The sequence below is a fragment of the Olea europaea genome, chromosome 22 (genome assembly GCF_002742605.1).
Source record: "Olea europaea var. sylvestris chromosome 22, O_europaea_v1, whole genome shotgun sequence".
Classification (NCBI taxonomy): Eukaryota; Viridiplantae; Streptophyta; class Magnoliopsida; order Lamiales; family Oleaceae; genus Olea; species Olea europaea.
In genome coordinates, this window is record NC_036258.1 from 5977907 (window position 1) to 5992769 (window position 14863).

General features: G+C 34.5%; 1 protein-coding gene and 1 long non-coding RNA gene across 2 annotated transcripts; one reads left to right on the forward strand and one right to left on the reverse strand.

The window, feature by feature from the left end:
- Positions 1 to 2192: 2192 nt before the first annotated feature.
- Positions 2193 to 8822, reverse strand: LOC111371533 (protein STRUBBELIG-RECEPTOR FAMILY 6-like). The gene is made up of 14 exons (XM_022993573.1): positions 8400 to 8822; positions 7862 to 8321; positions 7103 to 7517; positions 6350 to 7025; positions 6056 to 6096; positions 5570 to 5638; positions 4971 to 5071; positions 4742 to 4820; positions 4422 to 4520; positions 4282 to 4350; positions 4111 to 4160; positions 3931 to 4012; positions 3722 to 3816; positions 2193 to 2631 (listed from the first exon to the last, which is right to left on the reverse strand). Exons 2-14 carry the CDS (start codon positions 8311 to 8313, stop codon positions 2505 to 2507), a joined length of 2355 nt encoding a protein of 784 aa, XP_022849341.1. The 5' UTR covers positions 8314 to 8321; positions 8400 to 8822; the 3' UTR covers positions 2193 to 2504.
- A 1473-nt stretch (positions 8823 to 10295) lies between these two features.
- Positions 10296 to 11353, forward strand: LOC111371222. Its single transcript, XR_002698542.1, has 2 exons — positions 10296 to 10479; positions 10578 to 11353. It is a non-coding gene; the product is annotated as an uncharacterized LOC111371222 (long non-coding RNA).
- Positions 11354 to 14863: the final 3510 nt, after the last annotated feature.

Below are 14863 nucleotides of genomic sequence, written 5' to 3' on the forward strand. Positions count from 1 at the left end.
GTTTCAATATATTTATATCATTTCTAGCTTCTTTTATTTCTTTCTTAATTTCTTGTACATCATTTATTAATGTTCTTATTAGATGTTTTAATTCTTCCATATATTCACTGATTGACATTTTATCGATTTTTTGATTGACAATAATAAAATACTATACACTCAGCATTTTTACACTATTTTATCATTTTATCATATTTTTGTTTTATAACTTCAAGATTTGTTAGCTCTTTTAATTCTTCATAATACCTTGCTTTTTCTTTATACCTTTCTTGTTTTAACTTTAATAGCTGTGTTTCTTGAGTTTTAGTCATTTCTCCAGGTATGAATAATTCATCTAAAATTTTATTATTTATTAATCTTATTCTTTCTAACTTCCTATCTAAAATATTTTTAGTTTTTTCCATTATATTCTTATGATGATTCATATATTTCTCTGTGATACAACTCATTTTCAAATATTTCGCAAATTATTTCATATGTACGTCTATCTTTAATAAATCTTACAATTAATTTATATATCTTTACTATATGTTCCAACTATATTATCTTCTTCTATATAACCTTCTATGTCAGAACTATATTTTACCTGGTACCTTAGTCTATTTTTATAAGTTTCAATAATTTCTAAAATCATAATTTTATTTTTTATATTTTCTCTCGTAATCTCTATGGCTCTGATACCAACTGTGCGGGTGCTACTATGAGCGAACAATAATCTAAAAATCTAATAACCATGAATCTAAAATTTTTTATATTCCAAAAACTCTTTTATTTTACTGTTAAAATAAAATCTTAAGATAAGGACTAATCTATTTTTTATTTGCCTTCTTATAGATTTTTAAGTAATTCTTCAAAGTCTAATAATGTCTGAGAATTTATAATATCAATATCTGTTATCATATCTATATCTGTTCTAAAAGGTATATCATATTTTGAAATATTTTTCTTCCTTTTTTCCAATTTATCTATGATATCTTGTATATCTTTTATAATTATTGTTCTAACAATTCCTTTAACAAAATTTTCTAATAAGTTTTCTTTGAAACATTTTAATATTTCTTGTGATGCATATAATTGTTCTTGATATCCTATCTTATCAATTTCTTTTTCAAACTTAATTTCTTTTTTTATTTTTAACAACCTTTTTTATATTATATGGTCCTCTCTTATATTTGGGTTTTTCTATTTTATAATTAGTCATTAATAATTCTCACAAATTTTTAGAAAAATTATTTGTTAATTTTTTAATGACTTAAATAGAAGATTTATATTAGATAAAGGGTTGTTTTTTAATATTTGTTTAAGGGTGTTTTAGGTAGTTCCAAATGTTTAGAAAAGTCAAAGGCTATTTTGAAAAATCCTTCCTTTATTTAGGTCAATTTGAGGTATTTCCCTAACATGAAGGAAGATATAGGAAATGGTTATCTTCGTAGATGATGGATAAAATAGTTGTTGAAGACATTGTAAAAAATTGGGAATTATACAAGTTTTTTTAATGTGCAACTTTTTTTGAATTTTTGTTACTTTTTTTTTTTAGTGTTTATCACTTTTTTTAGTCACATTATTGATTTCTACCATTATTTTACTGACAAACATCACTTTTAAATAAAAGTGACATCATATGTCATTTTTTAATAAAAAAGTGACATTTAACATATGATTTTCATGCCCCTCACCTTTTTGAATCTATGTAATTTTGTTTTAATTTGTGTCACTTTTTTAAATTCTTCACTTTTCTTAAGCTTATCACTTTTTTGTGTAATTCTCACCTTTTTAAAATTGTCACTTTTTTTTAGTGTTTATCACTTTTTTTCAATCATCTTTTAGAAATTTCTGTAACTTTTTTTGTGACAAACATCACTTCTTTCTTTTTCTTTTTTCTTTTTCTTTTTCTTTTTTTAATAAAAGTGACATTGTATGTAATTTTTTAATAAAAAAGTCGTACTAAACTTTTAAAAGTGACATTGCGTCACTTTTTAAACCAAAAAAAAAAAAAAGCGATACAATTTTTATAAAAAAAAAATGTGGTATTGTCACTTTTTAATTTACATAGTATTTTTTTACTTCCAAATATTTTTTCATATGATTTTTCAAAACTCTCCTAATTTTAAGGGTATTTTTGTAAGTTGTCCAAAGCATTTCACCATCTTAAACTGTTTTCAGAACGACATTTCGATTTTTCCAACATTAACTAATCCACAAATTATATCAGTAATATGCATGCACTCTGCAAAACCGAATGGACAATAAATGGTTACAGCATACATACAATTCATTTAGTTGGATGCACCACCAAAATAATTTCATGATCTCTGTTAATTACACACATTCTCAGTGTGACCTTTTCACGTATTATACACTCTTGAATCCATCAACTACTGTGTTCACATGGTGCGCGAAAACCATGTTCTTGCCAGCAACTCGTAGACTTTCTGGAAATGTTGTATATCGGTTGTACACAATATGAGCACGACTCGATGTCAAAAATGCACAGCTTCTAAGGGCTATAGTTCTTTTTGGCTGCCATCCCCAGCAATTGCACGGCCAACCTGGAATTGAATGGCATACTGTCTCTGCATATCTTTAAGCCTTTCAATTAGTTCTTGAAATGTTGGACGGCGCTGTGGTTCGCTGAGATCAACAAAACAGATAATTTGCAAAATGAACAGGTAACAATGGTATATGAAGGTTTAGCCTCTGCAATCAGAATTTGAATTAAGCTATTTGTATAATGTTGGATGACAACATTGTTGACAATGTATAAGTTGGCAAAAAACTGTAGGTCAAAAAAGAGATTTGCTACACAAACAAGGTGAGTGACAAGATTTAAAGCCAGAGAAACACGTGTCAACATTTTATTGGCCAATTTGGGGGGAAAAATGGGGAGCCACACAGGTGCTACCGACGCAGCATCTGTCAACATTTCATTGGTCAATTTGGAAGGGAAAAAAAAATGGGAGTCACACAAGTGCTACCGATGCAGCACCTGTCAAAAACCCTATTCAAGCAGCATAAGTGGTTAAAAAAATAAGTTGCTGGTCAAGCTGTCCATTGACAACGCGCCATTTGGCATGTTATCAACTGAGTTGGCATCCAACATCGTACACCAAGCACGATTGATCAAAATATGTGTAATACCATCCATAATGCGAACTTAGACATGCTGGGTATACCTAACATAAGGCTTCGCAAAGTGAACAAGGATTTTTACGGCATGTCATTTGTGTTTGTTGTTCTGTGAGGCGTGTAAAATTCTTTCTCAATTGCAATTCAATGAAAAAACTAAAATTCTTTCTTTTTGCCCTATATGTCCCCCTCCAATTGTAGTAAACTTTTTATGAATTAACAAGTAGAGTCCAGGCTAAAATTTCCGACCTAGACACGCATTGTATTCCATTGGAAACAAAAAATCGTTCGTAATGTCAAGAACTTCAATCACTAAAGAGAGGGACTGAAGTAAATGACCTTAACCAACTCTAGACACCAAGAATTTGAATTCCAAACATCTCTAACACCATCAGAAACTCTCTTCTATAACTATATTAAATCTACTCATCCAAATTATATGATGTCATGGATCATGAAAAGACTCTAAATTTGATTGGTCATAAATCATTAGGAAGACATTCAATCCTAGAAAGGTGATACGGCTAATACCAAAAGTCGTCCACTCTGTGCAAAAAGAAATCCATTGGACAGCAAGCATGAACAAGACACAAACCTATGCCAGCAGCTCTCGATTATAGAAGCCCATTGGGGAACAACATCCTTAGGTATCTCGAGGCGTTGGTTCATGAAACCCACAGCTCCAATCACCTGCAAAATTCAGAAAGAAAATTGGTCATTCATGCAAAAGACGGTTGCACTTAGTTCACCCACTTCAGGAAGTTATTCAATATGATTTCTAAATTTTAGAAATACTAGTTATACCTGCATGGAGTTGAGGTTATCCCAAGGAATCTTTTGGGTAGCAATTTCCCAAAGTATCACTCCGTAGCTGTAGACATCGGCCCTGATCATTCCAAAGAAGAAGCAAAGTTTAGAACCAGAAGATCATCTCTTTTTATTAGTATCAAGCCAGATTTAGTATCACTATTGACTTAGCCATACTTCTCATCTGCAGGTTCATTACGAAGAACTTCTGGAGCCATCCACTGAGGCTGCATGACCATATATAAGTAGGTACTCAATCATCTTTTAAAGCTTTTTATAAAGCATACGAGACACTAAATGATTCTATCAATATAACCACAAAGAAGAGTTTTTGTGCCAATTAAATACCGTTCCTTTCCCAGTCTTTGTTGTCAAATACGTTTCGTGTTTAAGACGTGAGAGACCAAAGTCGCCAACCTGTCCAAAACCACAAGTTAGCTTTCAACTCATCAAGAGTTTCTAAAGCACATGAATTAAGTGAAGCTTACCTTAACAGCCCAGTTCTTGTCAACAAGAAGATTTGAAGACTTCAAATCAAAATGAACAATAGGTGGATTCAAATGATGGAGATAATTCATACCTCGTGCCTGTAAAAATATAAAAATTTCTAATGAACCAATGAAAACGTCTTTTTCTAGAATTCCTTATTATATCCAGAGAATGCAGTAAAGAACCTACGTAAGGGCTAAAGAAAGAGTTCAACGAAATGTGAAGATAAAAACCGTTCACTACCTCTACCAAAAATAAGGTATTGTTAGAGTTGAAGAAATTCATTCCAGAAATATACCTAAAGTTTCAAGGTACTTACTATATCCAAAGCCATGTGAATGCGTCGTCTCCAATCCATTTTTGATGTATTTCTTTGCAACAACCGGAACAAACTTCCACTATATCAAACGAAAGGTGGGAACAGATTATTAAACCAATCTGCTAAATGGTTAATGGAAGGACACTGAATCTTGACATAAAGAACCTGTGAGATTGCATTAAGGAACAAAAATGAAGAGAAAGGGAAGAATAGCACGAGTAGAATATACCGTGGAAGAAATTCTGTAACAATGCAAAGACGTTGAGGTGAAGTAACTGCACCCATGAAGAGCAGAATATTTGGATGTCGAAGTCTTTTCATAAGTGACACCTTCAAAACCCAAAGAACTCTTAAGGACATGCCTACCAATGTGAATTGAGTTTCTTATTTGGTATTAATACCAATAAAATGCATAACAAGACTGAAAGAAAATGTACATTCGGCCTCTCTAGGTTGCTACATAGTATTAGATGGTACTAGACACTACAATGAACAAAGTTTTAGTTTATTTTTCTTTCTTAATATTGTCCAATACTGTCAAATATAACTTACCGACCATCTCATCAAAACATGGTCCAATTTTAGATGCAATTCAACAAAACACAATACTTCTACCATGAAACCAATTATTGTCAGACAGCATGTATCACATGATTAGAACCTACTATAGAAGAAGTCTTCCTCTTTTTTACCAAAAAGAGTATACTAATTAAGCCACAACGTGTAGCTCTTTGCAATGTGATGGCTAGAATCTTTCCAATACAAATAAAAGTACAACTCTAGTAAAATAGAGGAAAAATTGAACATTATGCTTATATAAATAAATACCTCCTGTCTGAAGGAAAATATTGCGTCATCAGAATATTCTTGTCCGGAAAATACCTTGACAGCAACATCCTGCTTAAGATTATCATTTGTTCAATTAGACAACAAGACATATTTCGTGATTTTAGCTAATATATTTTAGAAGTAAAGCAAGACTAATAATCTCAGAAACAATGCACTGTACACTGTACATGCACAAGTATATTCCTTGGCTGGAACAACTTCCTAGTTTTAGAGTTATAAAAACACATGTTGCAGGAGTAACTGCACGTTTGGCTAAAAAGGGATAAAGTAAACGCTATAAACTAATATTTAGTTAAAATGTTGGGTTATGATCTCCTCGTATTGTGCCTAATTATTAATTTTTATTAGGATGGAGGTCATTAGAATGCTAGAAATCCTATATCATATACAATATTTTGTGAATTAATTACTTTCATACATTCTTCTAGATACAAAATTACCAAAAAGAGGAGCCAAAGAACATACTGATCCATACCACAGAGCATGATATACAGTTCCACAGGAACCTGCACACAAGTTAAAGAAAGATGTGAGATGTTTATGGAAATTCAAAGCTAAAGGGAAACGAAAGGGCACGGTAAAATAGTAGATCACAACTTGGGTCGTGTTCCTTCAAAAACCCTATTACATGAAATAGCAGCAGCAGTCGCATCCAGTGCAACTTTGATATTTTAATTTATGTAATACCTTAGATGATGTATAGATAGGCAAAGCATTACAAAATACATATAGACAGACGTAAACATGGAATGCACTTACCTTGCCCAATCTGTTCTCCAATTGTCAAGTCCTCCCACGAGATTTCATAATCGAAGCAGTCAGTCTCAAGGTCAACTTTATTAACAGCACTGCTGCTCGTACTTCCATAACTACTAACACTGCCAGTGCTATTAACATTGGCCGATGAGGACCACGACCCTGTAGCATCATTATTAGCCGACTGATCAGTTTCAGCAAGCGGATTTTCCAATTTTGAAGTGGCTCCAGAACTCTTTTGCTGACCCGACTCATTTTCTAGGTCATTGTGTGCCCACGGCCAGACAAAACGAGAAGTCTTTGCTTCTGTTCCATCATCTTGTTCAAACCCTTTCCATGGCCAAGACAAACCTTTCTTACCAATCAAAGCTCCTGCATTCGAAGTAATGATCTTCGAAATCCCCGGTTTCCCTTCACTTTCATCACCAGATTCTCGGGACGGCCTACCCGGGGAGTGTTCCTCATGGCCGGCACTGGAGAACACTCCAACAGGAGAAGGATGCATATCTCCTCGGGGTGTACTAGCTCCACTAGAAGCCGCATCCTCCCTATGGTCAGAGAAAGCTGCATCCAAGAAACCATGATCAGAGTGATGGCTATCTCCACTTCCACCTTCAAAATCCGAGCCATTCTCCCCAGACCTTATTTTTGACTTAACCTTGTTGCTCACTTTAGAAGCCTATTTCAAGATTTTCTTGAAGTCAACAAAAGCTACATGAGTAAAATTAGCATAAACAAGAAAACTAGAATACTTACAAAATTTGATATTTTCGAGGCTATTGCTACTTGTATAGGCTGCTGAGGATCAAGGCCAAGTTTGGATGAAGCAACGCTTCTCGGCCTGCTAAAGCTAGAATCTGTTTCCAAGCTTTTGCCCCTAGACATTGCTGCTTTTGCTTCCAGAAAAGGTCTGGAATCACTCGATACGCATATAATTCCCACCAAAGTGCCATCATCATCATAGAAAGGAGTGTTCGTCGCAACAGCTAAAAACCTATCCCCTCTCTTAGTTTTAACAGGAAACTGCCCAGTCCAACCCTCTCCCATGGTCACTCGATGCATTATGTCACTAGCCTCAGCAAAATCCTGATTGTCTATTAGTAGCTTAATAGCATCCTGCCCTAGAGCCTCGGCAGCTGAATATCCATAAAGATTTTCCGCACTTCTATTCCTGAGCAATACAAACATATTCAGCAAAGATTTATTATAGATTTCAATCTTACATTGAAATGATAACAATTCTGAATAAATCCAAGTAATAATTCACTTCCAATAAGTTCTCGTTGATCATCTATGTTTATGCAATGTGAACACATTAAAAACATTCAATTTGTTATCAATACTCCATTTTTGCATCCTTTTGAACTTATAAAAAGCAGACATTGAGGATGTTTGGGCAGCATGTCTCTACCAAGAAATGCTAAAAAGCTGATTTTAAGCACGGCTAAAAAGCAATACAATCAATCAAACAAAGACACAAATTTAAACTTTCCAATTTCAGTTCAATTGACCCACCAGTAAATAATTTGATAATCGAGATCACATATATGCACTGATTGCCCCATAGACTGCAATATATTCAAGTACTGCCTATCAGTAAACTTTACCGCCGCCGGTCCTTCACCGTCACTCCCATGATCCATCTCCCTGCTATTACTCTCTCTCTGCAACGGCGACGAATGCTGGAATGGGGCCAAACCCCTCCTCCACACCACCGTCGCGCTTCCATCTCCACCACCGGCCCTCCTCCGTGACGCCCGCTGCGGCGAAACAGATTGGGACCTCTGCCTTGGACGATGATCGGAAGCACCTGGAGCAGTCGGTGTTGATAAATTTACGAGCTTAGACACCTCCTGTTTCAAGTGGGCATGGCCTATTTCTAGTTCTTCGATCTTCTTCAGTAGCTCCTCAGCTGGCGGCGGCGGCGGAGCCGGATCTTCCGATGATTGTGCTCCACTATTTTCCATTATAACAACTACAAAATTTATTGACAACCGTTTAAAATCTAATCCTGAAAATCATAAAAAATAATAATAGTAATAATAATAAATACCCAGTAATGGCAAGATTTTTCTTTACAGCCCTTCCTCCTCCTGTATTCATATTCAAGAATGGTTCGAGGAGTGATAAATCACTCTCTCCATATAGTAAAGTTTCTTGACAACCCTTTAAATCTAATCTTGAAAATCACAAAATCAAAATAGAATTGCAAAAAAGATATCTTCAAAGTCAGTTCTCCCTCTGTATTCGTATCCAAGAAATGGATCTATGAGTACTAAATTAGTGTCTTCCCATTTTCTCTCGATGAAGTTGATATTATATGCGAATATGAATTGTGAATCTTCGTTAAATGGGTTGTCAAAGGCAGCTAAATGAAGAAAAATAATGACCTTTGAGAGTTCAACGAACTACGCTTTCTTAAAACCTTTTTTTAATTTTTTTTCCACTCTCTTCACCACTACTTTCTCTCACTACGATTTTTGGACTGGGGCGGCCTTCTCTTTCAGTTCAGCCAATGAAAAATAGTTCAGACAGCCAAATTTAACAATTAAACTATTTACTAAATTTTTTTTTTATATAATGATTGACATCTTCTCATAGTCTGTGGGCTCGCGTGAATAAATAAGTCCAAAAAAGAAGTGCATCCCTTCTATAACGAGTGTCGATCAGCCGTCATTTTAAAAACATTTGGTCACCGTAGCATTGTTACAAATTTAAGGACCGTGCTACAGCGCTAAAATGGTCGACAGACGGCTTGACAGAAGAGATATAGCTACAGTGGTCGGCATTTTTTATTCATGACGGGATCCGCAGCAGCTGGAAGAGGGGGTCATCCTTTCTAGCAAATTTTTTCGGCAGTTCGGCGTATTCCCAAATTTAAAGACCACTCTCACAGAACAAGTTGTATACACATACGCAAAGAGAAATTGCACCATTAGCCCTCAACCTATTGTCTAATAGTATTTTCCAATGTCTCTCTCTATAAAAAGCACATCATGCATAACAAAAATTATCTTTAAATTTAAAAGAAATTTTTAATACACTCAAAAAATCTTCCTATCTTGACTTTTTAATTTACTTTTCCCGAAAAAAAAAGTATTATTTTTTATTTTTAATTAATATATTTCTTTTTAGATAGAGCAATAAAAATTGCAAATTATTAAATACAACCATTATAAAATAAAAATAGAGATAAATTGGAAAGTCAAAATCAATCTCTACTTTTAAAAGTTAAAATAGAAAGTCTCTTGAAACCTATTTAAGCATTGATTCTCTTAGAAATACTCTAATTAGTGAATTAGTTTTCAACTCTATAAAAAAAACTTAATCATCCGTTATAGTTACGCAATTTGTATATGGCAATAGAAACGGCCAAATCTATAAATTTTCTTTAAATTAAAATCACTCGCCAAATTTGATAGGCGAGTTAATTAAATAAAATGGTCACTAAAATTTCTTGAAATTTGTACTTACTTACTGGACTAAAAAGATTGGGCTTTGCTACATGAACAACTCCCGAGAACCCGGGGGTTGTTCAAGGGGATTATTCCAAAAAGATTGGGGCAAGCCCCTTGTCCAGGGTGTCAAGCCTCTTTCAAAAATATTCATCTCATTAGAACTCATCTTTGAAAATATTCTCCATTCCCCAAAACCAGGGGGTTGTTCAAGGGAATTATTCCAAGCAAGCCCCTTGTCCAGGGCATCAAGCCTCTCTCAAAAATATTCATATCATTAGAACTCATCTTTGAAAATATTCTCCATTCGCCATTCTTTAGGAATGAATTTCCTTTCCTTAACGGGAAATGTCCAATTGGCATCAAATTAGTGCCAATTGGAATTTCCTTTTGCAAAGGGACTTTTTTCGTGAAGGAAACGAAACAGTTTCCTAACGAATGAAATACATTTTTTTAGGTGGAAATTATCTAAAACCAGGCATTTCAAAATTACATTTCAAAAATCAGATAATAAGTTTGTTTAATCATAAATCAGGTACCCAACTTTTCCATTCAAATTCCAAACCCTAAAATTTTCATTTTCACTCATCTTCTCTCCTCACTCTCTCCACACATCTGGCGCGCCGCCCATTGCCGGAGACCACCGTGAACTCAAAGCTGCGATAGTTAATGGTGCAGGTGATTATTTCCCCAATCCCGTCTCACTCTTCTATCTCTCTCTCTCAACACGCAGTCACATATCTTCTCCTCCCTAATTTCTCCTCTCTCAACAATAGCGGCGTCACCATTGGAAGAGGATCTCCGACGCAGCGGTGTTACCATGGATCGTCTGTACAGCTACATCACCATTGACCGTCGCGAGTAGCAACGCTGTGAGCAGTGTCCTGTCGTTCATTTTACACACCTTGATCCGAGCATCCTTTCCAGCCTCACGCACTTCAGTGCTTAGTCATGGTTTTGGGGTAGTTTTCCATTGTTTATCATGGTTTTGGGGTGGTCTTCAGCTATGAATTTGATTTTATGGTGATTGTGGAGTAATTTTGGGATGTGTTTTGTTGGTGGCGGTGGTGCTACTGTAGCGGTTAGGTTGCAGTGGTGGTGGTATAGTATTGTTGGTATGTTGAAGGGGGAGCACGTGGCGACTGGTTGCCGACTTGGCTTGGTGCTGTGGCTGGTGGGTAGCGGTGGTGGTGTTGTTGGTAATGGTTGTGATGGTGTTGTGGCGGGGTGTGTGGTGTTTATGACCAAGTATTGTAGTGGAATGCGATCGGGATAGGGTTTGGTGATGCAGTGGTGTGGTGCAAGCTGCAATTAGGTGGTGGTGATTTGGGATCAAGATTGGTGTTGGTTCAGGACCGATAGAGAAAGTGTTTGAAATCTGAGACCAATTATTTGGAATTTGTGACCAACTTTTTGGTGTCTGTGACCCATTATTTCGCTGATTTGTAACAAAATATTAGGTGTTTTTGAACTAAAAAATTATTTGTGACCTATGTGATACGTAAATAAAATGTAACTTGTAATTTGAATGATTTGTGACCTCTCGAAATAATCTGTGACCTATAAAAATTTTTATTTGTGACCACAAAATATTCTGTGACCAATTAATTTGACAATATATAACCAATAAATAAATATATGACCTATAATTATGAATCTATGACCATTAATCGTTTAATTGTGATTATTATCTTTATTTAATAAATATTTTTAATTAATTAATAATATACCTAAATTTTGAATTTTCATAATATTTACATGATTTTTGAAATAGTGGAAACAATACACCTGAAATATGATTTTTTTTTTCCTTTTTTTAGGTCATTAAATAAGTAACCATTTGAAGAAAGTTTGTGAGCATTTTTTTTAATTAAACCTTTGATAGGTAGCAAGTTTTATAAAATTGAAAAAAGATATATAATTGATAAAATTGAAAATTAAGTCATTAAACGTGAAAACTTACAAAAGTTCATATGAAATCGATTCCTCACTTCACCATTGTGCCAACCACATATGTTGACAAAAGTTAAGAGTAATCGCAGTGCAATGAAAATTGGACCAACAAGACTGAATCTACCGGTAAGTTTAGATGCCAATCTGACTTATAACCTAAGAACTAGAGCTAAAAATCAAGATGAAAACCTGGTGAATCAATCCTTCAACTGAAATCAATTTAACTTGACCACCTTGAATTTAAAATTTATTTTCATTTATTATTTTAACCTTTGATTCGAGCAAGGAAAGCCATGGTGAGATGTGGCGCGAATGAAACCTTATTTATTCATTTTGTGTTTTCTAATTCAGCCCTAGTTTGATTGTCATTATTTTTAAAATGCATATCTCTATATTCTTTTCAATAACACAATTTTCAATAAAATAACATTACACACAAATTCAATTTATTTATTTTTAATCACGGATTTTTCATCAAAATATTATTTCAACATACATTTTGGAAAAAAAATAGGGGGAAGGCAGAAAATACTAATTCCACACCACTTTCTATTTTCCCCATCCCTTATCTTTTTCATTTTTTAATGACAATTTGACTATTTTTAAAATATATCAATGTGTAATTTAGAAAGTAGGGTTACCTTGAAGCATTAATTGCTCATTAATTAGTTTCCCATAGGTTTACCGTTTACCTAATAAATTATTATTTTATTCCAATTTTTGCACAATTTAGCTCTGAAAGATGGATGATGTGGCAAGATTGTGATGGTTGAATTAAATATGTAAGATGTGAAAGATGATGCAAAATTGTGTCAAGTATAAATTCGATAAGTTAGGTATAAATTACGATATACATGTAGCAAAATTGAATTTTCAAATAAGGCAGAGTACTTTACTAGTGTAAAGAGAGTCAATTCTTGTCTAGCACGAGTTATGCAGTAAACTTACATGTATATGTGGCTAAATCATGGGGGTACTTTTAAGTTTGGCTTTGTCAAACCAACCATTTTCCATTTTAACCATAAAAATCTAACATTAACCACAATAGCCATTTCTTGTGTAAAAGACAAAAACGCCCTTAAATGAGTTATATAATTACAAAAATAGAAATATGGTAAAAAGACAAAAATATCCTTAAGTTACAAATAAAAATCCAAACACTTCTCAATTGAAATTTGAAAACGAAGCCAGTCTCTTCATCAGTTTACTCTAACACGATAAAAACTCTTTCATTTTTCATCCACTTCAACCTCAAAATTTTATAAACTTATCAGTTATCAACCTCAACAGAAAAATTTAGTTAAATTTCAGCACTTCAATTCGGTTAGTATCTTTTCGTAGTATTTAATTTTATTTTTATTGAAGTCGTATATTTTTTTTAAATGGTAGAAAAAATAATATTAGAGCCAAAGTTCAGGCCGGCACCGATCAGACGCCGGAACGTCGGATTGAACGACGGTCCAGACCGTCCCGACCTTCCGTTTGCAGACTCCCCCGCCCCTCGATTCTGATAATTTTATTTCTGATAATTTGTTCTGATATTTTTAATTCGTAATGCAGAGATGGCAAAAGCATGTGTCCTAATCTGTTATTTCGGCGAATTTCAAAGGAAAGAAAATGGTCAATGGGAATGGAAATGGACGAATGAAGGAGAATGGGTTGCTGCTATTTCGATAACAAAAAATACTTCGTTTACAGAAATGTACAGTGAAATACAAAACATGCTTAACGTCGATTCCTCTCAGTACGATATGGAATTGGGATTTTTATTTCAAAAGCATTCAACAATTTCGATTCCACCTTTAAAAGTTACTTCTGAAGCGCAAATAAAGTATCTAATTCAATTGAACCAAAGTCGAAAGACGACTCCTATTTACGTAAGTTTGCTGAAGAAAAATGTCATCGAGGGTGAACACGAAGTTTTTGATGGAGAGGATCGTAATGAGAATGATTTTTGGGATACTATTGAATTGCTCGGGAGGATGATGTGGTTATTCTTGGGGCAGTTGCTACTCACCATGATGTCACCGTTACACGAAAGATTTACGAGGAAGTTCAAGACAACGAGGATGAAAGGCCATTTACAAATCAGGATTTGATTACTTTATCCAGACAGAGACATGAGTCTGGTGGGAGCTCACATGCTGGGCCGAGTACACGGTCTTCTAATTGTTCGCGTGTAGTTCCTGATGATGAAGATTTACATGTCGATCAATTGTTTGACACGAAAAGAGATTTGCAAGAAGCCGCGCACCGAATTGCAATGAAACATAATTTTGAGTTTAAGGTAAAAAAATCAAACAAGTCTACATACACAATTATTTGTGTGGACAACAATTGCAATTGGTGTTTGAGTGCGACAAAGATGGACACAAATGAGTTCTTTGTTGTTCGTAAGTATGCGCGGGAACATACTTGTGAAGTGGGTATTGTCATAATATGGGGAGAATTAATCCTCGCTCGACATTTTTTATTGATTCGGAAGGAAAGAATTGCTTCAAATATTTGTTCATGACTCTTGGACAATGCATACGAAGATTTCGAAATGCAATGCGACCCGTATTTCTAGTCGATGGTACAACTCTGAAAGTTAGATAGCAAGACAAGTTGATTATTGCTACATTTCAAGATACCGACATTCAAATTTACTCTCTTGCATTCGACATAGTCTACAGTGAGAATGATCAGTCAATGCTTTTGTTCTTTATAAAGCTGAGGAAAGTGATCGGAGAAGTTGAGGATTTTGCCTTTGAAACTAATCAGGAACAGGAACAGTCTATAATAAATGGTATCATTGAAGTTTTTCCCGAGACACATCATAGTATTGCATGTACCACATACTAGGCATTTTGAAGACTAGGTATCGGAGCAAAAACATCGTTTCATTGTTTAGAAAAGTAGTCGAAACTTACAGTATTGAGTAGTGTAATAAGTTTATAGTCGAAATTGCCAGTAAATCAATCCTGACAAGGGATTATCTAACAAAATGGGGATTGAACATTGGGCACGGTCACATTTTTCAGGATGTCGATACAACATGATGACGTCGAATAATGCAGAGTCGCTCAATGCATTATTCAAGAAGGATCGAGAGTTACCGATTCTCGCA